The sequence below is a fragment of the Pteronotus mesoamericanus genome, unplaced genomic scaffold (genome assembly GCF_021234165.1).
Source record: "Pteronotus mesoamericanus isolate MK-2021 breed Mesoamerican mustached bat unplaced genomic scaffold, CSHL_Meso_final contig_82, whole genome shotgun sequence".
Lineage (NCBI taxonomy): Eukaryota > Metazoa > Chordata > Mammalia > Chiroptera > Mormoopidae > Pteronotus > Pteronotus mesoamericanus.
In genome coordinates, this window is record NW_026555265.1 from 1,280,888 (window position 1) to 1,308,059 (window position 27,172).

Here is a 27,172-nt window from a genome sequence, read left to right on the forward strand (position 1 = left end):
CTTTGCTTTGCTGGACAACGCCCAGCCCACTGAGCCACACAGATCAGGGCTGGGCCTCAGATGTTTCTAATGTAAGCAGTTCATGGGTCACGCTTGGAGAAGCACTGGTTTAGAGGAGAGAGCATGCATGTTGGGGTATGAGACAGAACTGAGTTTCTTGTTGTATTACTTGTTGAGCCAGCTAATTATCATATCTGAGTCTTTGTTTTCTCACCTACAAAATGCTAACCACTTCATAGGAGAGTTTTCAGATGTCAGTGAGAATATATGAAAAAAATATATACATATATAGTGTTTAGCAAGGGCTTATTTAATAGGATTTTTGGCCTCCTCCCCCCTTGCTTCAACATCAGGAAAGTGGCAACAGAGAATTTCAATTCTTCCCAGTCCTGGAATATCAGCGGAACCTCCCTGGCAGTGGGCAACTGTGGAAAGGTTACAGAACAGTCCAGGGGAGCATGCATGTCTTTAGTGCTCTGTGGCTGATCAGACAATCTGGATTTCTGAAGCAATGGCATGAAAAGAAACCACCAGGAGGTCAGAGGTCAGCCATCTGCTGTCATTTTTATTTTCAGTAAAACTATAGTCAGGACATACATATACACAATGCATTACAGAGCAAGTCCATGGCGCTCTATGCAGGCGGATGGGCAGGCTGGAGCAGGCAACCACCATTACAGAACAACATATCTATGGGTGGGGGAGGCAGTGGAGGTGGACAAGCAGTGAGGGAAGGATCTGGACCCCGGCACTATGCTAACTAGTTACTGCCTCAGTGTCAGCTGCTAGAGCCTACATTTATGGGCCACAGTTGAGGTGTGGTATGACCTGTAGCTTTGACTTGTATCCAGGGTCACCCTCAAACACTGAGGTTTAGCTGAGTTCCTTAAAAAGACGCAGTGTTTTTCCATTAATGGATTGAATTCCCTCCTAACACACTGGCAGTTACAAAGGGTAAAATAGATTTGATACACAGAAGGGAAAACGCTTACACTTCAGGGATTGAGTGTGTGCATCTGTATATGTGTGCGTGCAAGTGTGTGTATCGTTGGTGGGCTTATCAAAAAGTTTCCTTGTAGCTTTTTAATTTTTTTTCATGTTGGCCCCTCCAAATCAGTTGATTTCTGAGCACGATCAGTCCTCAAGAGAGAAGATCGATTCTCAACAGAAGGGCTGGCAGTAGCCCTCCTGGGTCAGCAGGGTGGGCAAACTCATGAGAATGAGGACCCTGCAGTCTCTCCAATGGCTGTGGCATTTACCCCAGGTGAAGGCAATATCACTGCAGAGGGAAGGTCTTTAGAGCCTCTTTGGTAGATCAAGAAAGAGATCTCACAAGGCAAAGGGACATGTCCAAGGTCATGTGGCTGAGACAGGACTGTAGCTTTCTCCCCATGATGCTCTTGTTTCCCGGGCAGAGTTCCTTCATTCCTCATACCATAACGGGAGGTGGAATGGCTCCCTTCCTCAGCAGCCTCTAGGGGACATTTGTCAGACTTTTCCAAGATAGTAGGGTCTTACTTGTTTTCTGCAGAGAGAGAAAAGCATCCATCAGAACGCCCTTCACTGGTGGCTTCTTGGAATTATGATTGCTTGCTAGCTATAAGAATTTCTCTGAGATATCTACCAAGCATTGAGGACAATGATACAGAGAGGCACAAAATGTTCTTCTTCCCATTCTGTGGAAGAGGGAAGCTGTGCTGTTAGCTGGGTCAGCAACTTGCTGTAGGATCCTCTTCTTTTCAGTTCAGTCTCCTGCCTCTTGCTATCTAGGGAAGGAATAAGTAAATAAAATGCTGCATGTTTTGAAAGCTGCCTCCTCTTCAGGTGATTTAGTCACTTGACTCACTGTCTCTACCAAGATTGTAAGCTACCTTGGCTAGTTCACAGAAATCAAAAAGGGCAACACCTGGAGCGTCAGACACTGTCCGAGTGTAGACCTGGCTTGCCCCTTACCCAAGAGTTTGGAAGAATGGCTTTGGAAAGAAACTCTGTATATGGCGACATAGGAACCAATGCTGAATGATCACCATTCATTATTCAACTACAATTGTCAGAGCACAGACATTATGCTATGCTGGATATCACCTCTGCATGCAAGATTGGACTTGACATCAAAAGAAGGGCCTTTCCAGTAAGAGTGGCCTATGATTCCAGAACTCCCTGCTCAATGGACTTTTCATGTTAATTAAAATAGTCTATCAGAATTGCGAGTCCAGTTGAGTTCTGCTTCCTTGTTCTGTTTTTTGTTGATTTTACAGAGACTAAACACTCTTAACTTCTATGGCCTCTGTCTCTTCTTGGTTTCTGATTCTGTTCTTTTCATGTGGAAACTAAAACCCTTATGATCTGGATGATCATCTATGTCATTTGGGGGTTAAACTTCCCAACAGTTCTATACGCACAAAGGTACTTTGTGCCTGAGATGTGGCTCAAAAGGTAAAGAGAAAAAGAAGAGTAGTATTGAAAAGAGGGGCTTGAGGTAGACATTAAGGACAATTCGTTGATGGGAGAAGTTGTGAGACACTCGAATGCATCCTGAGGTTGGGTTCTGAACAATGTCCTCTGATCTTTTCTGGGCCTTTAAAGCACAGGCTTGCCTGGAGATAACAGAGTGGGCAGATGTCCCCTTAAGATCCCTCTGATCCTCTGATTTTATGTATGAGCACTCTAAAAATAGAATCATGGGTGAAAAGAAGAGAAACATCATGAGAATAAAAGAAGAAAAAGTGAGAGAAGCAGGCCCTGGGAGTGGCTGGGGGTTGAGAACAGCATGTGATGGGAAAAGAAAAAGAAGTAAGAGGGCTAGGAGACAGTGCCTGGTAAATAGGCATTGTTAAACAACAAAATATTTATTAATGAATATATGAATAATTGCATTAATCATCCTCTCCAGCCCCATTTTACATGTCGGAAAACTGAGATATAATATGGCTTGCCCAAGTCTCTGTTGTTAATTGGTGTCAGGATAGGAAGCAGAGCTGGCCCCACATGAGGAGCAGTGCAGGGCTGGGCAGAGGCTGAGGAGTGCACTTCCCGACCGATGCTACGTGGCCAGGAAGTGCCCTTGGGTCGTGGTCTGTGAAGTGCAGGGAGGAGAGCACAACAGACCACAGACTCAGACTCCAGTCTTCTCTGGTGCTGACTACAGCTACCCAGGCCTGGAGTAACTGAGGCACCAAGTAGGATTACTACAAAGGGCCTCCTGGGGCCTCCTATTCCTCAATGGCCAGAGAAAAACCAAATCTTGACCTGAAACCTCCCTTCTCTTGAGAGCATGACCTTCCCTTGTTTCCTCTGTCTCTTCACTTCTCTTTTGACTTTCCTGAGTAGAGTTCCCTAATAGTTCTGCCCTCCAGGAAATGGAGGCTGGGAAAGGCAGGATCAACTTCCTGCAGATGACTTGCCTTTGAGAACATCCAACAGATTTCTGTAAATGTCCTTCATTTTTCCTTTGGGGGAAGACGGGAATTCTCATCTATTTCATCTCTCTCTACCCTAGACCCTGCTCACAAACATCTAAGAAGGGACATTTGAACTAGAGTCCTCTGGGACATCAAGGAGGCTTCTGTCCTCAGGTCCCATTTTATTCTTGCATTGGTCCTCTGGGGGCGATCCTAAGAGCTGAGAAAAGGGGCAATGCCACCCTAAAGGGGGCTCCACACTAGCGTGTGAACTTGGTCTTTTGGAGACTTATTTTCTCCCATCAGGAAGCTGTGCCAGGTTTAATCACTGGGACATAGGAGGGAACATTGTGCTTCTTCAGCTCCCTGCTACAAATGACTAAGGCACAGCAGTACAAGTAAGCCTCTCTGTTCCAAGGAGATAGAGAAAAGAAAAATCTCATTGCACCAGGCAACGTGAGTGTGCAGAGACCCAGCCGACATCCATCTCCCTGGAAGGCCTGCCAGCAGTTCTTACATAAGCTCCAGTGAGCTCATGTGTTTTCACGCCCATCAGCAGATTCTGGGCTTCAGGGCCAAGGGTTATGCTGGAGGAGTGAGCTCAGAAGAGATTGTGTTCTTCCAAAGAGGGGGCGCTTTGGGAAGAAAACAAATTCTTACTCTCAGGATGGGGAAAACAATTTTCATTTCCATGTTATTCCACAAAGATGTTCATTCCTCACGGCAGCAATGTCAGGAAAGGAGCAGGTGATGCTTGGTCTTATGAACGCCATGGCGTGGGGGAAGGGAGGGTGGGGTGGGTATTTAATGAGTCAAGGTATGCGGAGAGTGCTCTATGAAACATGGCTTTTCCTCCTTATGTGTGGCAAGCCAGATGGGTGCTCAGTTAGATCTGCCAGCCACAGGCTGGGAATCAGGCCATGGTTGAGTATCAGGTCTTGCTTTCCATTTGTTGCCACTAGCTCTGCTATTCTTGAATAGGAGACAGGTTGAATATTCTGGAAACTGTGGTCACTGATTTTACCTGCTTCCCTTTTGTTTGTGAGAATTGCTGAGCCAGCAGAATTTGCAAGCAAACCAACCAACACCTTGCTCACTATCTTGTCCAGAACATCTGCAGTCAGCTTGCCCTGACCACAGCATGTAAGCACAGAGCAAGTGGAATGCTACCCACCTCCCTAATACTTTGCCTATTGAAAATAAAATCTCACCCTGCATAAGTGAGCCAGACATTCTCTCGGGGGTTGACACACTTCCAGTTCTGTTATGCCCTAGTGGAGGGGAGGATCTGTCTGTACATGTCAGCAGCTTCCCCTTCCCCCAGCCTACCTTCATATTCTTCACATATGGGGACAATGATAATGATTTTTTATATAATTAAGTGAACACACAGATAAGAGGTTTCACCACTTGACCTGTCCAAAATAATACTTTTCCCAGTCTTTCTGTAACTACTAATGCTTAAAACAATTTTTATTTCAAAAATAAGAAAACGCATTGTTCAGGTAAGTTTCTAACTCCTTCAAGTGCTTTGCATTTTCTCTCTGGCATCATTAGTGCTTCCCAACTTAGTGTCTTTTGAGAATTTAGTTAATGTGTTGTTTACCTTCCTCTTTCCAGATCAATTGGGAACATTTGGAGTATTTTGAATACAGCCAAACCCTTCCTTGGGTTCCTCTTTCTTTTATAAATGATTCAGTCAGTGGAGAAATGACTGAGCTCATATGTACACAACACCCTGAAATCTTTCTCCAGCAGCGTGGAGGACACACACAAACTTTAACACTTAAGAAAGGACCCCCCCCCCAATGATGTATGTACAATATTTTGATGTGAGGTTTATGTCATGACATCTATAACTCATGTCAAAATATTTTGGTGAAAGAAAAGATAAAACAAATGTGGCAAAATGATAACACATTATACTCATGGCTCTACTTTTCCATATGTTTAAAGATTTTCATAATAAGAGAAATTATTCCCAGATGTTCTAATTTCAGGAAGTATATGTAACTGGGAAGTGGGGGATGGGAAGCTTTAGGAGGCTGACAGGGAGGAGATGGGAGATGGAAATTGCTCAATCCTCTTAGGTTTATTATTATTACCTTAATGCCTGATAATAGCAGAGTATGATGATAGCAAACCCTAAATAACAATTCAGTGACATTCCCTATTATTAAAACCCTCCAGGCATGTTCAGTTCTTTAAGCTAGAAGATCTAGTTCTCAATCCTTTTACCTCAAGAATGCTGGGGAGAGAGGAAATATTCACCAGGAAATTTTTTCTTTTCTTGAAGATCATGCCATTTTCTGGTAACCAATTGGTACCAGTTTTCTTTAAAAAAAAAAAAAAAGACAAAAAAATTCATTATTTACTTTGAAAATACTGTTGTCTCATCCTTCAACAGAAAATGCTGACTTTCTGGACTCTTCTTCTGGATTGACACATATTGCAGGGTTTATAAAGTCCTTTCCTTTTGTACTAAGGTAAAAAGATGACCAATTTATTATTCCTCACCTTGTAATTCTTAGTAAGTTTCCATTTTAAAAATAATTTTCTGGAAAGGAAAGTGTTTGTTTGTTGTTTTTTGTTTGCATTATGCTAGAAGCTGTCTTTTACACCAAATTATGTTCCATCTAACAAATTTTTAAAAGGACACTTCAACTCTCCATTCCACCTTTAGATATCAGTTACTAAATTGGATGTGTGACTACCTGACCTCATTTCACTGCTCCTGATCTTTAATATAGTCTCTGTGTATCTTCTAATATGACCTTTCATATTATGTGAAATCTCTGGTCTGGTAGAGTTCGTCAGCAGGTGTTCATTGTTGGCTCTCCATTCTCTGAGAAATGTCTTAGGGTATGGCCAAGCTGGTGCTTTGGAGAGAGGACCCGAGAAAATGGGAGGTGGCTGAGCTGCGCGTGAGCCTTCTGCTGCCCAGATCGACTCCTTCTCCTCAGTGTGCCTCTGTGTGTGAATGAATGGTATTTGCCACTTCTGCTCTGTGGAAGAAGGAGGAGAGAGACTTGGATTTTCAGTTTGAGAAGGAAGTCAGTCATGCACAGGGGATTGGCTTTGGGGTAGTAAACCCCTGTCACCATGCCTGAAGCTCAGAGGAATCCGTGATGGCACTACATGCAGGACCGTGGACTTTGAAGGTAGATACTGACAGATCTGAATCCTGGCTTGGCTGCCTGAGGTTTGCTCTGTTTCTGTTTCCTCATTTGTCGAAAGGGGAACCACATAGCACCAACTTCATGAGGTTCTTGTGAAGTTTAGAAGTGCTCATAAAAGTAATAGACCTTGGACTGGACAATAAATGATAATTATTACTAATAACTGTTTCATCAATGCCTGGACATTTTCATTTTACCATTAACTCAAAGCTAAGCTTTTTTTTTTTTTTTAAAGATTTCTCAATCCTTTCTTCCATTTTTGGACTATAGTATTCATGCTCATCTCCCTTGCCCAAATAAATCTGCTAAAAAAAAGTCCAGTTCTCTATCTCTTTTCATCCCAAGAATCTGTATCTTATTATGTGGATCTCTTACTGTGTTTGGAACTCCACCTCTGTGCTTTTTTGTTTTTTTTTTTTATTCTTTGTCAATTCTGACTTGATCTCTAAGAAGTAGAATGCAAATATTTCTGTCCTTCTAAGTTGAATTTTGTATTTTCTGAATCATGAAGCTGCCCTCCATGTGACCTAGAAAGCCCTTTGATGATCCATATTTAGCTGTATCCATCACTCAACAGATGTCTGGGTAGTTAAAGGCCCCCATGAGCTCCCTCTACATCCTGTGGTTTCAAGTTCCTGAGTTGTTAGTTAAAAAGCTTTCATCTCCACTGCCCCACCCCCCCTTCCCTTATCTATTCCAGGGCAGAGGGACAGATACCTGCTATATTCACTGTAGCTATTAACTCATTTAACAATTATTTACTTATTACCTACCACGCATTAGACACTGGATTAGATGTCATTCTTTTTATCTCCAAATTGCATTTTCCTGACCCGTTTAGAGTAGTCCTTCATGTTTTCTGATTACTTCTCTAGAATCTGCGCTGAGCATCCAATTAAATGGTGTCTTCTATTTGCAGTGTTCCCTGACCCCTGGGAGACTTAAAGGCTTAATTGCAAACTCAGAAGCCTTGCTGTTGTGCACCTGCCACTGCACCCACAGATCTCAGGATAACAGAGGTTTACCGTGGGCTCCACCCAAAGGAGGTTAGTTAGCAGGTGAGGCTGCAGGGCTCTGCTTGTCCTCTTGCACAGTGGACATGGAGAATGAAGTAGTGGCGAAGGTGGGATGCCCAACAAGTTAAGCAGCTAATTTCCAAAAACCTTCGGTTTTCTGTCTTTGGCTTCCCACAGAGTTGCCCATGAGGAAAATTCCTCTGTTTTGTGAGCTTTCTGGATCTTCCCATTAGATAGCATCTCTTGGCATCTGAAAGGCAGCCTGCCATTCTGTTCTCCTGTGGAACACAGATGGCCCAGCCCACGCCTATCACTAATGAGGATCACATGCAGAGCCTTGTTGCTGGAGGCTCCCTTCCTCAACCCCAGCCCTCCTTCCCCAAGCAGGCCAGTCGCTGCTGACCATGGCATTTAAGTCTGAGAAGGGTGCTTGCTGCTCTCCCACTCCCAGAGTTAAATAGGAAATCTATTATGTAGGCCTTGGGAAATGAGTCCCATTCAGCTAGCATTTGAAACATTGATTAAGGGATGGCTGCCAATTTGATTGCAGGAGTGACGTCCTGGCTTCCAGCTGTCCATGGAGGTTGTTGAGTTTAAATGTGGGTGAGCACTGGATATTCTTAAGTAGGAATCTGATTAGATGGCTAGACTGGGGTTGACCAGATAGGAGATCAATTTGTCAATGCCATTTAATCTTACCTGGGATGATAGTAGGGTGGGAAATCATTATATAAGAATGGTAAAGGCACTGAAATATAGAAAAGCATACATACATTTTAATGTGAGATAGATCCATGTCAAGTCCCAGCTCTATCACTTGCTATCTGTCTGACCTTGGACAAGGTACTTCGCCTTTCTATATACTAATTCCTTAGCTGTGAAACAAGTACAATGCCTACATCATAGGCTACTCTATAGGATTAAATGGGCTAGCACATGAAAAGACCTAGACACAGTGCCTTGTACCCGGTAAGTAATACACGGGAATTCCCTTTCCTGCCTCCCCTTCCTGTTTTCTCTTTGTAGTGGAAAGTTGAATGATGCACTCCAGTATGGTGGACTATCAAGTGAGCTACAAACAATGGCTCCATGTGAGATTTTGTACAGTCCTGTTTCTCTCTCTCTCTTTTTTTAAAATCTGAAACTAGATTGATATTTGAGATGTGGGATAGTTTCTTTTTTATTGTAATGGCAAGTCAGATGCAGATCTGGTATTTATGACTGAGAAGAATTCCAAACTACTAGTGTGGATCCAAATAAAATGCAAAATTTCTTTTGGTCTTAATATATGAACTCATTCCTTTGCTTCTCACACCTACTGAGGAGAGATTATTCCCCCTGGCTCCCCTTGAGGGTACCAATGAGTCTGATCAGTCCTCTCATGTGTAAGGGTAGTGTGGTCTAACTGGTCAGGACCCACTGATCCAGAAATCTCTCTGCGAGTCATTTTTCATTCTTTCAGACAATAAGAGATACCAGGGTATGTTGTTCAAAAGGAAGTAATGGACCTTTGATTTAACATTAATGCCTACAAAAAATACTTCAACAGCTTTTTGGACAAGGTAGATCAACCACTGTTTGTTTTCCACCCAACTGGGTCAAGGCTTTCCCTATAAGAGCTGGTGGCTATTCATTCCCTCACAAGGCAGCACTTTACTTTTAGGTCAGGTCTAAGAGCAGTCATTATATTGAATAAAAATAGACCTCTTTACAACCATGCTCTTTAAACCTAGTTCTGTTCTCTGAAACTACACAGATGAAGTCTGATCCCCAGCAACTATCATGTTTTCTTCTTAATTTTTCCCTAAACCCTCCCCCACTCAGGGGACAGAATCTTTGGTTTTTGCTTGAAGGCATGTAGAACAATGGAAGCATGGTAACAATAAAAGCAGTTAAACAGTTATCCTTGGTTGGTGTGGCTCAGTGGATTGAATGCTGGCCTTCAAACTAAAAGGTCACAGGTTCAATTCCTGGTCAAGGTGTGCAAGAGGCAATCTTTATTGATGTGTCTCTCACACATTGATGTTTCTCTCTTTCTCCCTCCTTTCCCCTCTCTCTAAAAATAAATAAATAAATAAATAAATATTTTTTAAAAAAGTAGTTAAACAATCACATAGAAGAAATAAGGAAGTATCATAAGAATGAAGACTCTTGATCCTAGAAAAGTACTTTTTGGAATATTATTGCAGAGGATGATTACTTGCATGTTCCTATCTTTCCCCAAAACAAAAAGAAGTGGTGGGTTTAAGGCAGTGTTTCTCATCTATAGAAGTTGGCAGACAAATAAAGGCCTCTCTGGTTCTTTACTGTGAGTTCTTTGAGTTAAGCCTCTCTATGCATCTCCTAGAAGGAGCTCTATCTAGTACTTGACCACAGACCTCTGTTTTCATGGAGCATTTTATGGATAGTAGTATTTTGCGAAACACCTTTTAAATCAATATGGTTTCAGATAATGCTGTTTGAAATAACTTCCTGATTGATTATTGTTGGATCCTAGAACTGGTGGCCAGGAAACACTCCAAAGTTTCCTCACTTGGTGGGTTGGTAGACTCTTCCTCCCTCCCTCCCTCCCTTTCTCCCCTTAACATTAGCATGAGGCACCCACCTGTCCGTGAGTGTTGAGGAGTAAGGCCTGTGACATAGGGAATCTGGGAGTCTAGATCCTTCCCATCCCATGATTCTATTTTTATGAATCCCAAATTGTGGTAGTGTTCCACAGAAGGTACTAGCTGGGACAGGAGGTAACTGAGAGTTTTGGCCAGCAGGAAAGGGGGATAGAGATGGGAAAAGTTGATGCAATTTTTGGCAGGAGCTGGAACCAAAGCAGCAGGAGAGAGTAAGTTTTAAGACTCTCTGGCAAAGAAACTTCCTAATCTGTCACTGAGTATGTGTAAAAAAGTGATTAGTGTGTCTCTATATTTATCATGATTACTCACAAATATGCAATTTACATAATATATACAGCACATTAAGTACTATGTTACCTTATATAATGTGCATATGTATAATGTATATGTATGTTATGTAACGCCAGTCTGGAGGCTCTTCCAGGTTCTGCCAAGTATTTCCTAATTTATTTGGCAATTTTAACATATCTTTTCCATCTGTGGAAAGAACTCTTTTGAGAGGAGCTGGTCTCTGACCTGAAATATAATCATCCTACTAAGTCTATCTTAATTCTCAACTCAATGGAGGAAACCCACAAAGACCAAGCCGTAATGAGGCACAACTCCTAGCCCATTAGTCCAGGGACAACACAATGTGTCAAAGATTTCCTGCTTTATTCTTTTTATTGCCAGTGGGGTAGAAGCACAGGGGCAGGTGAGAACATGTTTTTGGCATGGCCAGAATCAGAATAAGATGAGGAGTAAGGACTGGATGCTCCCCTGACTCCCTTGTGTGATTTTGAGAAGTTACTAAACCTCTGTAAGCCTTGTTTTCCTCATTGTGAAGATTGGGATGATAATAATACCTTCTCTGCCAAACTCAGAGGCTGCTGTGAGGTCCATTCTGGTGAGGTACTCTAGTAAGAAACCACAGTCACAGTAGGTAAGGGATGAGTTGCAAGGTGAGAATAAACAACACTAGGCTTACTGAAGTTACAAATTGGAGGTGCAATTCCACCCAAGTTTGTTATATTCTGGCTCTAAGGAAGACTTGGGACATGTATCTCAAGCAATATTGTAAGTCCCATGCACTAGTGTAGAGTAGGCAGACGGCCAGTCTCTGACTTGTAAATCTTGAGAATCAGTTTCATCTGTTCATAGTGCCAAGTCTCAACAGCCTTAATGTTGGGGGATCAGGGCTGAAATGCATGCAAAAATTTCTGTAAGTGCCTTAGAACAAGTGACCCCAAACCTGAACCTGCGTTTGTTTCAGAATCAAGTGGTTTCCAAGATAGTACCTGTTGTCATTCTGGAGCTCGTTGGTCCCACCACCATGGATCCCATCACTCAGGAGATTCTTTGGGTGGCCAGTTTTCTCCTTGCCCAGCACTCTGCACTGTTAGGTTGAGCAGGATGGTCCTCAGTTCTGTCCTACATGGTCCTAGAAGACTGCTTTCTTCAGAGTCAGAATCAATTTGTACACACAATCTTAATTTTCCCTTCCTTATGCAAAGCTCCTGACCCAGTGCAAGGAGGTTAGAAGAAGCTCAGCGGAGCAATGTCCAGTGGGCCCAGGTTTCCTCTTGAGAAATCTCAGAGAGGATGGAGGCCTGAGGGAGCAAAGGTGCTGAGGCAAATGTTTCTTCTACCTAAGAAGCTCCACAGGCACTGCCCTTGGGAAAGGAGGGCAATGCCAGCACCAGCTGAATGAAGCCACCTGAGCTCTGCCGTGGCCCCTCTGCGTACTGGCTGGAAGCACCTTGCAGAAGGCACCTCAGTCCTCCTGTGACTCTCCACTGAGGTTATTCCTGCAGCCAGGGTTGTTGCCATACTGAGAGACTCTGATGACCAAGATGAGGTGATAAGTGGAGAGTCTGGTGATCTGTCCAGTGCCTTCAACCCCAGACCAACTTCTCACCAGTTCAGGCCAGAGAGAATGTCTGGGGAGCATCATGAGGCCTCAGTTTCTCATGTGGGCTTGTCCCATCCACATACGTGCTGCACATTCATTTTCCCCTGGCAACCTGGATCCAAGTGGAGTCATTACTCAGCAACCAGAAATGACCCTACTCCAGGATATGTGGGTTATTTTCTTTATTAATTATCTTCTTAAGTGGCACCTATTCCTAAACGACATTAGCCAAGATAGCATGGACAAGTTTCTTAACTCTTCTGAGACTCAGTTTCCTTATCTGACAAATGGGAGAATAAATCCTGCCCAGTATCTATGTCATAGTTGTTTTGAGGATCCAGAATTGAAACTCTCAGTCTCTCTATGACATGAAGCTACTTTCATTTCCCTTAAATCTCACAGTCACCACGGGGCAGTGTGTCTTGACATGGAAATGGTGGAATGGAGAAGTAAAAACCTTCTTTATCTTTCCCATTTTCTGTTCTTATACTACATATTTTTTTTCAGTCAGGGAAAGTCCATCAGTAAATAAATATTTATATCTATAAATATATATGCTACATATATGTACACACATAAGACCATCAGAAGGGGCTTCAGATCATACTGTGGGAGAGCTAGGTGCAGAGAGGCAGGAGGGAACCTCCCGATGGTTTGTCTACTGGTCTCCTCAGCAAACGGCCCTTCCCTCCCGACTTCCCTGCCTTCAGGAATACACTGCCACCAGGGCTTGGAACTCAAACAGGAAACACGCTTTGGCTTGAAAAAGAAAGGAGATGGGGGTGGTTTTTTTCTTCCCTTTTTTACACAATATTATGACACCAATTTGAAAAATAAATCCCCGTTTCTCTGCTTTCCCTCCCAGGTGTTCACAGAACTAAGAAAATAAATACCACATCTGAGGTGTCCTGTGCAGGCAGCTCTGGGGGCTCTTGGAGCCGGCTCTAAACAAACACAGCCACCAGGAGAAGGCTTCAGGAAAATAACAAGTGCCCACTGACAGCGCAGAGAACCAAGAATGGAAACACAGCTTTCCACAGCCTTTCTGCCTCCTCAGCAGGTTCGGGGAGAAGCTGCCGCTCGAAGGACAACCAACAAACCAACGTGCACTGGCTGAGCTCTGCCAAGGGTTATGCTCTGAGAGTCGAAGGCAGTTTGTCTCTTTACAGAGGGATCTTTGTGTAAGTTGTCTGGAACAGGAACTCATTCCCTTGGCCACATCCGATCTCACCACGGGCAGGAAATCTGCAGCCCGCTCCTTGCGAGTGTCCGTGAGGAAACTTGCAGGCTGGTGGGAAGAAAGGGGGGTTCCTTCTTCAATCTCAGAAAGTCTCACTCAAGGCCTTCTGGGAATGGGGAGGTTGCTGCAAGAGCCAGCCATCCTCTAGTGGGCCCTCTGTCCATTTGAAATGTTTTGTTTGTTGTCACTGGTTCCGTTGGGGTGTGTCCCTCATTGAAATAGAATGTATGGCAGGGTGAAGATTTCCTCCTAAAGGGCGGCTTCATTTCCACTGGTTAGAAAGGAGTGTGTGTGTGTGTGTGTGTGTGTGTGTGTGTGTGTGTATGTGTGTTACAGTTTCTTGTTTTCTCTCTTGGTTTAACTGGCAATTGGCACACCCTTTAGTCTTTTGAACGGCTCTTCCTCCTCAGTGAAAAGAAGCTGCTCTTCTGGGGAGGTCCCATCATCATGGGTGCTTGGTTCTTGTGAGTAATTTTAATCTAAAAGCAAAGAGGCAGAAATGAATTAGTGGCATGCAAATCCCAGTAGCCTGTGGAAGAATGGGTCTGAGAGGAAGGGAGGCCAGCTTCAGGTTGGAAGGAGCCCTGTGCAGAAGGACGACTGTCCTTGAACAACTTCGGAATTGGCAACTGGACCCTGATTAGGCCTGGCGTTTAGCACTGCTGGAAGTGAGGGGCGGAAACACTGGGGACAGACAGGTGTGAGCTTCCCACGTGGTAACCAGCTCGCACCTGTCTTGTATCCTTGCTATTCATAGACTCTCAGAATGTCACAGCCGGAGAAGACCTCAGGGACCATCTCATTCAATCCCTCTGCAGGATAGAGGCCTGAGGTCACACAGAGTGGGGCAGAACAGCCAGAGTTCAGTTCTTCCGATTCCCAGCCTCCACTGCTCCTAGCCATTCTTGCTTAGGCAGTGCTGGGATGTCAACCAGTAACTCAAAGTTGACCTCCTGCCTGACCTTCGCCCTAAGCATCTTCATCTGGAGAGTTTCCAAGTTGAGCACCTTAGGTCTTTCCTCTTTTCTTCGCCTTCCAGGAAAGATCTGACTTCTTTTAAAAGCATGTGGGTTTCTTTTTTTTTTTTTTTTTTAAATTTCAGGTTTTATGAGTATTTTCTCCTATAAACTTTAAGTCAATTTGAAGTGGAAAACACAGGTGAGGTCTTATTTTTGCCTTTCTTCCCTATCTTATCCTCAGGTCATGGCTTCATAATGCTTAATCCCTATTTGCATGTGGCCTGGTGAGGTTGCCACATGAATGGTTTGCATTATTAGTCTATCAACAATGTTTATCAAGTATGACATGTGTTCAGAATAGAAAGGTGATGTGGGAACAAGACGCACTTAGAATTGAAAGACCTGGGTTTGAGTCCCGGAACTCCCACAGTTTTGCTGTGAGCCTTTGGAAAAATCCCTTAACCTTCAAAACCAGGTCTAGCCAACTGTAATATGAAGATATTTGTCCCGTTTTTCTTAGAAATTTGTAGTGAATATCTTATGGTAGATGGTCAATGAAAGCCCATTGTAAAGTGTAAAATGGAAAGTAACAGTTAAATAATTGTTATCTTTCATTGGAGGAGAATCTATAAGCCCATTCTTGGGGTTTTTAATCACATTATTGAAAATGACACCGTGACCACAGAAAGCAATACAAGAACTATGGGGACACTCACCAACATGTTTAAATTAATGTAGCATAAACCAAGAGTCAAAAAGAAGTTAGGTAAGGAATGAGAAGAGTCTGAGTGGAGTATTTGAGGAAGAATTTTAAGATCTGAAAAGAAGGGAAGGAAATGTGTTGTTGAAAAGAGAAAAGAAAGGCACTGGGTAGAGGGTCCACGTATGAACTGGTTGAGCGAGGGGCAAAGGATGAGAAATGAGATCAGGGACACAGGCGAGGTAATGGGGAACAATGTTAACTTTTTAAGCTGGAGAATAACATGATAAAAAAAAAGAGTTTGAGGGAAATTATTCAACAAGCGTTGTCAGGGAGAGCTAGAATCGGGGGAGATTCTGGCCAAGGGGGTACTATTGCAAGCCAGGCTTACATTTATATGGCCCCTTATCAGGACATGGAAAGGAAAGGGTGGGACCAAAAGATGTGGCGAATACTTGTGTGATGTAAGCTGAAAATGACTTGTATGTTGGTCCCCACCAGCCTGGAGATCTAGAAGGGGAGTCCATCCTTCTGTTTTGTGGCAGTCACCAGAGAAGAAACCAAGAACATATCAAGCACCGTTTTGTGTTGTGTGCCTTATTATGGGCATTATATTTACTCCAGAGTTTGTGGAAGTGAGGCATAGACTGGGGACTCTGACAGCACTTCTCTGTGGCATGTAATTTAGCACTGTCTGATGGCAGCAATTTGTGGCACAATTCCTTGTTGTAAGCCTTCTCTTACTCCCTCCGCAGGCAAGTCCCCTGAGGGGAAGAACTTCACCTTATTCACCTTGGTATTCCCTGAGCCGGGGCAGTGCTTATTCAGAGCACAAGCTGTGGATGTACTAACTGGTTAGCACACCAAGAAGAGAGAGAGAACGCCCTGGCAGTGAAGAATGGCTATACTTGGGGCAGGGTGGCAGCTGGTGCACTGCCTACATTTCCCGCTGATGGAGCCCATTTTTTTTAGATGATAGAAGACCCTGGCTTCTCCTTTTTCTCCCTCTAGCCCAGCTGTTTATTTGCTTATTAGCACCTCCAGGGCAAAGAGGAGGAAGTGAAACTCAAATCCCTCTCGTTTGGTTTTTCAGCAGTTTTGACAAAGGCCTTGATAGGGTAGGGGTTTGGAGATCCTGGGTAACATGGGATTTTGATGTGGTTTATGATTCTAGTAATACAGATAACTTAGAGTTGACTGTATGTATGCACACTGAAGGCAAGAAATAAGAGAGCATATACTTCTGTGGAGTTAAAGAGATGTCGGTCCCTTACCCCCTTATCCCCAGCTTGGGAGGAGCTAGTAGAGTTAAATAGCAAAGCTCTCATTTTAGAAGACAGTTGGATGTGGCTAAACCTGATTTTTAAATCTCTGATGGAAAGAGAGCATTCATGTTTCTGTAGTTAGAACTCAAATGTCTCTGGTAATTGGGCAGGTCAGGCAATTAACTAAAGCCTGCATGATTTTCTTAAACACCTTTCATAATGTTTACAACATCTGACAAGCACTTGGGACAGTAGCCCCATGTTCTTAGTCCTCTGCTCTGTTACAGAGAGAAGTGATACAGTTGACTTGTGTGATAGCTCAAAACTCATAAAACTACTGCAGCATATAATTCCCCCTTTAAAATGGAGTAAGTTTTAAATTTTAACTAGTGCTGGGAGTTGACTTTGCTTTGGGGGCCATCTTCTGGAAATCAACACATTTTTATTACTTCAAGAAAAGCAATAAACTGAGAGACTTATTCCTGAACGTCGCCCTCTCCGGGCAAATAATTTGAATCATGCCCAACAATATGGCCAATAACCGTTAAGTGTGGACCTTTCCCTGGTCATTTGGGAAGTACTCAAGTCTGCCCTAACTTTAGTTGGAGATAAGTAGAAAGGCACAAACCTGAAAGGTCTCAACTAGTTTTTGTAGCCTTTTAAAAAGTCAAGGAACTATTCCTGCCTAAAGTGAGCCCTGGGGAGGAGAGAGGGGGTTTGCACAGTCTTTCGGGACTTAGCTATTTCTGGGTTCTCCAAGATCGTAGGGCGCCCTGCTTCATAAGAGTGTTTCTGCCACCAGAGGCTCTCAAATGTAGCTGGACAATTGAGTTTTGCTAGGGGTGGAGGAGAAGTCTGGGATTTATTGACAAGTCAGGAAGTTCAACTAGATAATCAGTTCCCAGAGTGTGGTCCCTGGACCAGCAGCGTCAGCATTTCCTGGGAACTTGTCAGAAACACAAAATCTCAGGCATCCAGACCTATTAAATGAGAAAACCAGCAAGCTGTGGTTTAAAAGCTCTCCAGGTTACTCAAATGCATACTCTAGTTTGGGAATCACTAAACTACTTAAGTAGAATCTTTTCAACTTTGGGATGGTACTATTATCTAACTCTAGAAAAAGATTCTTAATTTCAAGGTTCAGATGATGCCGCCTGTGATGTGAGCGCATGGGAGGCCATCTTACAGTGCTGTAAGCACAAGGCAATTTTTAAAATTATGTATATTTTATATACGTATCTTCATAAACAAATACATGCTCATTTTTGAGATTTTAGAAATTATGGGAAAACATTTAAAAATCATCTAGAGGTAACTGCTGTTAACTTTTTGGTATGTTTTTTTCCAATTTGTTCCTGTGCTTCTATGTTTTTAATAAAATTGAGATCAGCTATTTTCATTTAACATTATTTTGCAAGCATTTCTAATGTTATTAAAAATACATTAAATATAATTTTCAGTGGCTGAAAATTATTCTATTTGATGAATTTCACATAGCTTATCTAACCCTATTAAATGAGAAATAATTTCCCCAAATGTTGGGCTTTTAGGTAATTTCCAATTTTTTTTTTTGCTATTATGAATAATATAGAAATCGACATTTTTATACATTGGTTCCTGTATTTCTGGTAACCTGTATTTTACTTGGAATAAATACCAAGAAGTATATGAACAATTTTAAGGGTCCAAGTAAATGAACCAGATCAATGTATATTAATATTTGCAAGGATCTTCTTAATACATGGTTCCAAATGCTTTCCACAACAGCTGTACCAGTGTATACTCTGGCCTCACTGGTTGATGTGCCTGCTTCACCACACCCTTGACAACAATGACTGTTACAGTATCTTTAAAAGAAAAACAAATTGTGCTAATTTGATAAGTGAAACATGGCAGGGTTCTCTCACTACTTTAATTTGAAAGTCTTTCTCCCCCTTTTTCTTAATTTGTTATATTAAATATTATTTCATAGGTTTATTAGGCCATGGCATTTCTTCTGTGAATTGTCTATTCACAACTGCATTCCTAGTATTTCTCCTGCTGGTTTCTAAGAGCTCAGATTACGGGAATTAACCTGCTTGTTGAGATAGCTATTGCAAACATCTTGTCCTTAGCCTTTTAAAGATGTATATTGATTCTTGACTTGTAGAGTCTTAAATTTGTTAATAGTCAACTTGTCATGTTTTCCTTTTTAGAAAGTCCTTGCTCACAGTGTGATTATAGTCACTTATATTTTCCTCCTAGATAATAACATTTAATTCTTTAATAGAATTGGAGTTTTTTTTTTTGTTTTGTTTTGTTTTGTTTCTGGAATATAGTTTGAGGTGAGAAGCTGGTATATAAAGACATTTTCCCAAACAGGCAATTTCTTGGATAGCATATGTTAAACAGTCCATTCCTTTCAAATTAGTTTATGATCTTCCTTTTTTCCTTCATTAGTTTTTATGTAGTAGGATCTCTTAGGACCCTCCTCTGTACTGTTGATTTATCTATACAATATTGTGCCAACTGTTGTGGCTTTATAGCTGTTTTAATATCTTGTGGGAAGCCCTTCCTCATAGTTCTTTCATTAAATGCCTTAGCTATTGCATTGTTTCTTTAAGTTAAAAAACAACTGAATTTTGTTTGGGATCTTATTTAGAAACATGTTTCTAAATTCAATTTTTTAATATTTGTTAAGTTTTTAAGTCTTATTCATTTATTTTTATATCTCTCATATTATGTAATATGTTAAAATAAAATAAAACCATTACTGTATTTATATTTATATTATATTTATTATATATTTTTTATATTTTAATACCTATGATCATTGGTTTTCTCTTTTTGAATTTAGGTTTTCAAATATTTGACATGGTTAAAAAACTAGTTCTATATATTCCTGTTTTTTAATTATTTAATTTCTACTTCTATCTTTATTATTTTCTTCCTTCTGCTTCTCCTAAGTTTGTTTTACTCTTGTTCTTCTACTTTTTGGAATTACTATTACTTTTTATTATCCTTTTTAAATGATGGATGCAGATGAGACTCTGAATATGCTTCCAAATGTGGTTTAGGCTGTATTCTCTAAGTTTTGAAGGAGAGGTTTCTCATTTTTATTATTTTTAAAATAATCAGTAATGGTGGTTTTGATCTCTTGAACCTGCTGTTCTTTAGAAAATTTTAAAATCTCTGAGTAATTAAGTTTTGTTTGTTTATTCACTTAATCTTCTATTATTTCTAGTTTTATTGTTTCATGATCAAATAAAATAACCTTTATGATTTCTGCTTCTGGGTTTTATATAGTTTTTTTGTAAACTAGTCTTAACCTATTAATTTGTTTATAGGTTATAGAATTATTTCATCCAAGTTTCATGTCATTGATTTTTTTGCTACTTGATCTTGAAGGCAGAAACAAATATTTTAAAGCCTCTCAATGCCTGTATTTCTGTCAACATTTTCTGATATATCAACTTTTTCTTCAGAATATATATTGATATTGTTTTTCACATTATATATTTTGATTTTGTTATTAAATACCTAAAATTTTATGACCATTACATCTCATAATTTAGTGTACCTTTTATTAAATAAAATTGACCTTTTTTATTCCACTGTATGTTTTTGGTTTGTTGGAAGGTTAACTTGTCTAAAAATAACATAATCAACAATATTTTTTCTTTCAATTTTTCTGTGTGATAAGTGATACGATAGATATACATGTTCTTTTGTGTCAGGTGTCTCTCTTATAAGAAGCATGTCATTAGATTTTAACCCAATATGAGATTATTGTTCTTTATTAAAGGACTTGAACCTATTTTTTTGTCACTATTGATTTCTTTAATGCTTAACCTTTTCATCAAACTTCAAAAAATTTTAAATGTTTGCTTGTTATTTGCTTTCTGTTTTTGCTACATTGATAAGGTTCATATGTTTTAAATTCTCCCAGATTTGAAAGATGTGTGCCTTGCTTTTAGTTTTGCTAAGTGATTATTTAGTTATTAAAATTTTCTTCTGAGTAATACCTTTAATTATCAAAGTAAAAAGATACAATGAAAAATGTAGCATATTTTTATTAGTCCTTCAACAATGTCTCTTAAATGCTTTCAGTCTTGGTTAATTGGACCTTAGGTTTGGGATCCAGGTAAATAATGTTTACATTGTGTATCTTCTCTTGCAAAGAATGTTGCCATCTGCATTTATTTGTATAACTAACAGTTTTTAAAAACTTCATTTTAGTTTAACTGGTTTCAATTATTACCAGAAGTTCTTTTGTGCTGTCAGGTCCCACCATTAATCTTTTTATTCTGAACACTTCTTAGTTGCTGTGTGCCTTCAGGAAAATGTTTCAAGAAGTATCCTTCTGTTTTAATTTTTGTAAGTTTAAGAATGATTTTCTAATGCCTCCTGTTGGGGACTGAATTGTGCTCCCCTCCCCGCCTTTTCTATGTAGGGGTCCTAACTGTCCATGTGACCGTGTTTGGAGATAGGACCTTTAAGGAGGTAATTAGAGTTAAATGAGATCATAAAGGTGAGACTTTAATCCAACAGAACGGGTGTCCTTACAAGAAGAAGACGCCAGGACTGCACATGTACAGAGAAGGGGCCATAAGAGGACACAGTGAGAAGGTGGCTGTCTGCAAGTAAGGAAGAAAGGCCTCACCAGAAAGCAACCCTGCCAGCCCCTTGGTGTTGAACTTCCAGCCTCCAGAACTGTGAGAAAATAAACTCCTGTTGTCTAAGCCACCCTGTCTGTGGTATTTTGTTATGGTAACCGAAGCAGACTAATATACATGTACATAGGGATCTCCATGGACCGCATGTCATAAAACCACTGGGTCACGATGTTTTTCACAGTAAGTTGTAATCTCTGAAGGGTGGCATGGAGGGTGGAGGTGGGTTAGGAGAAGTATTTGGCTATTTCAAAAACCAGTGCTTGGGTTTAGGGGGATGGCAATACAGTTTTGTTTTCACTGAATCGGGTGGGAGAAGACTTGATTTATTCCAGTGTTTTCTTTCTTTTTCTTTCTTTCTTTCTTTCTTTCTTTCTTTCTTTCTTTCTTTCTTTCTTTCTTTCTTTCTTTCTTTCTTTCTTTCTTTCCTTTTTTTAGACAGGAGGAACTTGGATAGCTATTTCTCAATTTAGCTCCATCAAATTTATAAGTAGTAGAAATTTCCTCCATCTGTTCTAATTCTAAGAAGGTGGTAAGCTGTTACTAGTTTTTGGTATAATGTGTTTTCTTTTTTCTTAGTCTTCATAGAAATATGAGACTGAATTAAGATTTTGCATAAAACTGTCTACTTTTGATAACCTTTACTGAAGATGCCATCTCGACAGTCTCTGTCTCTAGGGGCCAGATCTATAACTTGCAGAAGTTACATGGAACAGAGTTACAGAAATACACCTATAGTTGAGGCCCAGTAGAAATCTCATGGAAACACTTTTCATGTGGAAGACCACTTGATGTTCTCTGAAGGGCTCAAAATAGCAAGTTATTGAGGTATTTGCATATTCCACCAGAGTGAGAAAGCTTAGAAACATTACTTTTTTTCTTTTGAGATCTGTACATACATGATAGTATGAGAATATTACTAATGCAATAGCCTCATGAACACCCTGTGCCCTGAACACCAGGACAATGATCTCTCTTCATCACAGGGTTTCTAGCTGGGTTTCTAACAGAGAAGCAACTAAGAAGAAAGGATGCGTGGCTCCTGTCGTGGTGCTGAGTAGAGAGCTAACATAGGTATGATGAATCAGGGAGTTATGATGTCCCCTTTGTTTATGTTTGTTCATTTGTTCAGTATTTTGTTCACTGTTCAACAAGTATTGCGCAACTATCAGAAAAGCAGGCACCATGTTAGGTGCTGGGTGAACACTGTAAACAAAACAGATAACTCGTGTAGTTACTCTCAGTGGAGTTTTTCAGACAGGTCCTCAAGGCTGTGGGGCACCCACAGTGACTGTGTCCATGCATTGCGGGAATTCTCCCCCAGGAGCCCCCGTGGGTGACTGGTTGGAAGGTGTAAGTTAGGTGTGCGGGTCTGACTTCCACATAAAGAAGCCTTTCCTAACAACGAGACTTGCTGATCAGCAGAACAGGCTGCCTTTTGGGTGGTAAGTTCCCTGCCACTGGAATGATGCAAGCTGAGGTTGCCAAGGATACTGCAGATGAAGTCTCAGAAGAACTGTGAGCTCTTTGAAGATGGGTCCATGTCTCATTCTGTTTTGGAACTGGTGCCTCTCAGCGCTTGGCACATAGCAGGTATTCAATAAAAGCTTGGCAGGTAAATGAATGGATGGATGAATAAAGTGGAAGAGAGGCTGCAATAGATGATTCCTCAAGGCCCGTGCAACTCTGAGATTCAGCAATTTCACATTAAGTCAGTGCCCCCAAAGGGTCCCAAATAAAGCTTCTCACCCTCAACTCAAAGAACGGCAAAACTTACTGTGCAAGGCGGCTGCATCCAGGGCTCTCCATCCACTTGCATTGGCAGCAGCTTGTTCGTCCTGGAACCCCAAGAACCGATATAACACAGTGAGCGTCTCAGAGTCAGAGGACCAGGGTTGTCCCTACTAGGGAAACAGAAGTGGGAAGACCTTATCTGCTCAGCTAGGAGTGGTTCTCTAAGACTCTCCTGGAGGGTTGCTAAAACTAGATTCCTGAACCCACCTCAAGGATATTGACTCACCAGGTCCAGGAGACTGCATTTTGGGAAGTACAATGGGTAATTCTGTTGCTTTGGTTCTCCGACCCTACTTTGAGAAACACTGCCCTGGGTGAGCAGAGAAGTCCACAGAAGCCTGGGAAACAGTGGCCAACAAGTATGGCGGCCCTACTGCTGAGCAGACCCTCAGCCAAACAATCAGCTGGAGGGCCTGCAGATGGTGCCAAAAACTTCACTGTGAAATGGGAAAGGTTATGAAATGGAAAAAGGCCTGGTTTCCATACTGAGTCATGTTTGTGTCATGTCAATGATGTAACGTCTCCAACCTGTACAAGGCCAGCTCAGGTGTGTGTCTTGCCTTGCCCCAGATTCTAACGATTCCCTCATTTATCTCTTGAACAACACTACACTCTGTGGTTGCATGAACTGTGGACCTGGCTTAGCTGGGAAATAGGGTCCCTGGGAATACTGTCCTAATTGGCAGGAGGAGAGGAGAGGAGAAAGTGTTGTTTTCTTGCTGGGAACAAAGCTTCTCTGGCATAAGGATTGGTAAATGAAGAGAGACGAGGTCTTCGGACTTCCTTTGGTTGGAGAGTTGTGAATCTGCACTACATCAGCTTTGGGAGAAAAGGCAGGTCCTTGCTGAGGCTTCTGGTCTGGGTGAACAGGGAACAGTTGCTACCACTGGCCAGGAAGCCCTCAGCTGGCAACTGCCTTGTTTTGGAAATTATAAAATGAGGAAGGCAAGTTGTGTTTTAATGTAGATGACTCTTGGACTGACCCTGGGGCTATTTAATGATTGAAAAAACAACAGTAAACCTAATATAAAAACAAATAATAAGAAGAGAGAGTGAGTTTTTGTTCTGGGGGCTGAGGAGAGAATCTGGAAAATGCCCAGGAGGATGAGGTTCCAGGCTCACCCTCTCTGTTTCTTTCTGGAAACAGGTCTATTGCAGAGAAAGATAAATCCCTCCCTCTTTACATAGTTGGTTTTTTTTAGTTTTTCTGGGATCAAGATGTTACATTGTCTGTTATCTAATTAAGTTGTAGCTTAGATGTACAGCTGACGGGACTGGATGGGGAAGGAAGTGCAGAGATTAATCTGGAAAACAGGAGCCCCAGCACAGCAACAGCCCAGTGAGAAAGACAAGCAAAGCTTTAGGGGAATAACAGAAAAGACAGGGAAACTACAGGGAAAGAATGAAGAAAGCAGGTTAGTGGGATAGACCTTCAGCTAAGAGACATCAGGGAACAAGCTCAGGGGATCATTCTAAGGGATGCAGGGGAGGGTCAAGGGCAGAGTTTCTGTAAATGTGCTCTGAGGACACTTGCCTAAGAGGTTCTGGGAGAAAAGGGTTCTGTGGTCAAATAACTGGAAAACCTGCATGCTGTGGTCCCCTCTAGGAGATCCCGAAGGCACACTACTAGATTTGATCCGTAGAAATTGAACGGGAAAGGGAAAGAAAGAAAGAATTCTGAAATAATCAGGTGGAGAAGAATTTGATTAGTTGCACTGATTAAACAGAAGCAACTGAAATCAGAGGACCCCCTCCTTTAGACTCCTTCTCTTTTAGAAGCCTGCAGCGGCCGACCTGTGTGATCCATACCCCGAAGGTCATCATCCTCTTAATCAATTGTGATGGGTTTTCTGATGTTGATGGTTTAGCTCCACAAAGATATATAGGAAATAGTGTTGCTACAGCTACTGTCTAAGAAAAAGTAGAGAGAAAATCTGTTTTTTTGTCAGAGTGTACCCTCTGGCATATATCTAACCATATATCTAATATTTTACTGTATTTTGCCATGTAAAATGTGCAGCCATGTTTTTTGGCCCAAACTTTCAGGAAAAAAATCCTTGATTTTAATTTTTTTTTAAATTCAATTATTTATATACTTGCCTTTTGTATTATTTTTAGCATTTATTTTTGAACATATTGTGGTACAAGAAATTTTATGTAACAAATAATTGTAAAACACAGGAACAGATACAAAGTATTCCAAATATGATCCATGTATAAAGCACATCTTTATTTTTCCCTCAAAAATTTGGGCAAAAAAGTACACATTATACACAGCAAAATACGGTAATTTATAAAGATTAAAAAGTCAAGGAGTCTTACACTCCTGTTAAGAGAATTTCACCAATTCATTCTCAGAAAACAGCAACCTGGTTGTGTTGGTCCCACTAGTTTATATCCTGGATGATTACATTATATCCAGTTTGGGAAATGGGAAAGAAAGACATTCTTAATAAGCATTATCAAGCTTCTGTCCCCCATGCTTTCTGCATTCAAATCTAGGAAGGTTGGGAGACGTGGGGGCTGCTGGGTAAGGAGGAAGCATACCGGACGGTGACAGAGGAACACTGGGCCAGCCTCCTGCCCGCACTCTTCAGGCCGGTGTAGATCTGCCCCATTTCCATGGCTCCCTCCAGCCCCACCACTTCGAGAAGCTGGTCACTGAGGTCTGCAGAGTGAGACAAGCAAAAGCAGTACATACACATCTCTGTGTTCCTGACAGGGTTTGGCTGAAGGTCTGGTCCCTAGATGGCCAGCTCAGATCTGTCTGTATCTCTTCCTCTCCCACCAAGCAGCATTTTCATACTCATCCTGAATAGGGAATTTCTTCAAAGGCCATTATATATATCTTCTCATGAACAGAAAACCAGTTCTAGGGGGAAAAGGATCTTCATTCAGAACATTAATATGAATCTAATGAATAGGTTGGCATATGAAGAAACTTCTTCAAATGTGGAGTGACATTAATGATGAACCAGCTATTTCTGAAATTATTTTCAAGCTAAAAAGACATTGGATTGGGATGAATATAGGAAGGAATGTCGATGAAGTCGTTACCCATAGCTGGACCAAGTTTCTCTTCTCTGAGTGTCTGAATAACATCTTGGCCCTCCTGACGATGACTGACGGCTAATTAACCTCAGTTCTGGCCTGTGGGGAGCCGGTGGCGAGCCAACCCCCTTGGGCATCCTTGGGGAAATCAATGACCTCTTTCAGGACACCAGGTGCCCCATGTGAGCCAAGGAAAAGAATATTTCGCCTACACCAGATTATTCTGTGCCCACAGGAGGAAAAGAGGAACAGAAAACATTAGTCTCCAGCCCAGAGTCACATAGTATCGACGGCCTCCCACAGCGGCAGTTCCTTCTGATTCGGCACCTGGAAGGTGTCCTTCTTTTCAAAGTTCCTGAGGCTTAGGCTGGGCCTGCCCAATTTCTTGTGAAAGCAATGGCAGGATTAGATTTGATGTTGAGCCCAAGACTCACTTTTACAGCACAATTTTTATTTATTTAAAACAAGAGGCAAAATAAAAAGGTAGATTCTTTAAAAGCTTCAATTCCTTCACCTACTAGGGCAAAGGTACTTTTCTCATAGGTTGTAGCTAATCACTAACATCCTATTAACATCCACAAACTAGAAAATTGTGTCTATGTTAATGCTTTTTTTTAAACAGATAGTTTCTGTCTTCTAAGGGACCTCCTGATATATTGTAATAGGGTTTGTTAGCATTGGCAAGTAGGGATTTGGGTTTGTTTTTACTTCTTTTTGTTTAAAAGACTATTGGATTTGTTTTTAATTTTTTTTTTGTTTAAAAAACATTCTTTTGATGGATATATCTAGTGAAGATAGTTAAACAAACTGTCTTCACTGGAACCATTGGGCTGACCACAAATGGGTCAACTGACAGGTACATAGCTTTCCCCCTCCACATCGATTGACACTCCTTCTCTGGTACTTTTCTTTTTGTCACATCTATGAAAAGATGCTGTCTCCTTAAAGTCTCCATCTCATTTGGACTTGGAACAAGATGTCACGAAAGGGCAATGTTTATTTAGGAGAATGCTCCAGACTCTCTTAAGGAGTTTACTTCCAATAAACAACACATGTCTCAACCTCTAGTCACTTAATTAGTTCCCTTCTTACCAAAAAGCGTTAAATAAGCATTGGATACTCCTAGCTTACTGTGTCATTTCAGCAGTGTCTGTGAAATGAACATGGTGGGCGGAGAGAGAAGACAGTAGGGGGAGGGGGAGGAGCGAGAGAACGGGGAAAGGGAGGGAGAAATATATAGAGTGTGTCTAGGGTTGAGGAGGGTGGAGGAGTTGGTTATATTGGGGTAGAAGAAAGGAGGAGAAAAGAGAAGCAGAACTTTAAAGTTTATCTAGTGGCAGGGAGAGACTGATGTCTTATAAAGTGTTGCTTGTTGTACAAGTCTTCAGGATCTGGCA

At 41.4% G+C, this 27,172-nt stretch overlaps 1 protein-coding gene across 6 annotated transcripts in view; it reads right to left on the reverse strand.

Annotated features, from left to right (window-relative positions):
- Window positions 1-593: 593 nt before the first annotated feature.
- DGKG (diacylglycerol kinase gamma) overlaps window positions 594-27,172 on the reverse strand; it is a 191,693-nt gene continuing 165,114 nt past the window's right edge. For 2 of the 6 annotated variants that reach the window (XR_008530105.1, XR_008530107.1), the window contains exons 22-27: window positions 25,272-25,392; window positions 22,708-22,768; window positions 11,501-13,833; window positions 5,640-5,735; window positions 1,625-1,766; window positions 594-1,525 (exon numbers count right to left, since the gene is read on the reverse strand). Coding sequence is in view for 1 of the 6 variants with exons in the window: in XM_054585079.1 (XP_054441054.1) it covers window positions 13,735-13,833; window positions 22,708-22,768; window positions 25,272-25,392 (281 nt within the window). In the remaining 5 variants the exon portion in view is untranslated. Of the gene's footprint in view, window positions 1,526-1,624; window positions 1,767-5,639; window positions 5,736-6,080; window positions 6,407-10,900; window positions 13,834-22,707; window positions 22,769-25,271; window positions 25,393-27,172 lie in introns of those variants that run through there. The other 4 variants (XR_008530106.1, XR_008530109.1, XR_008530108.1 and 1 more) reach the window with 4 other exon arrangements.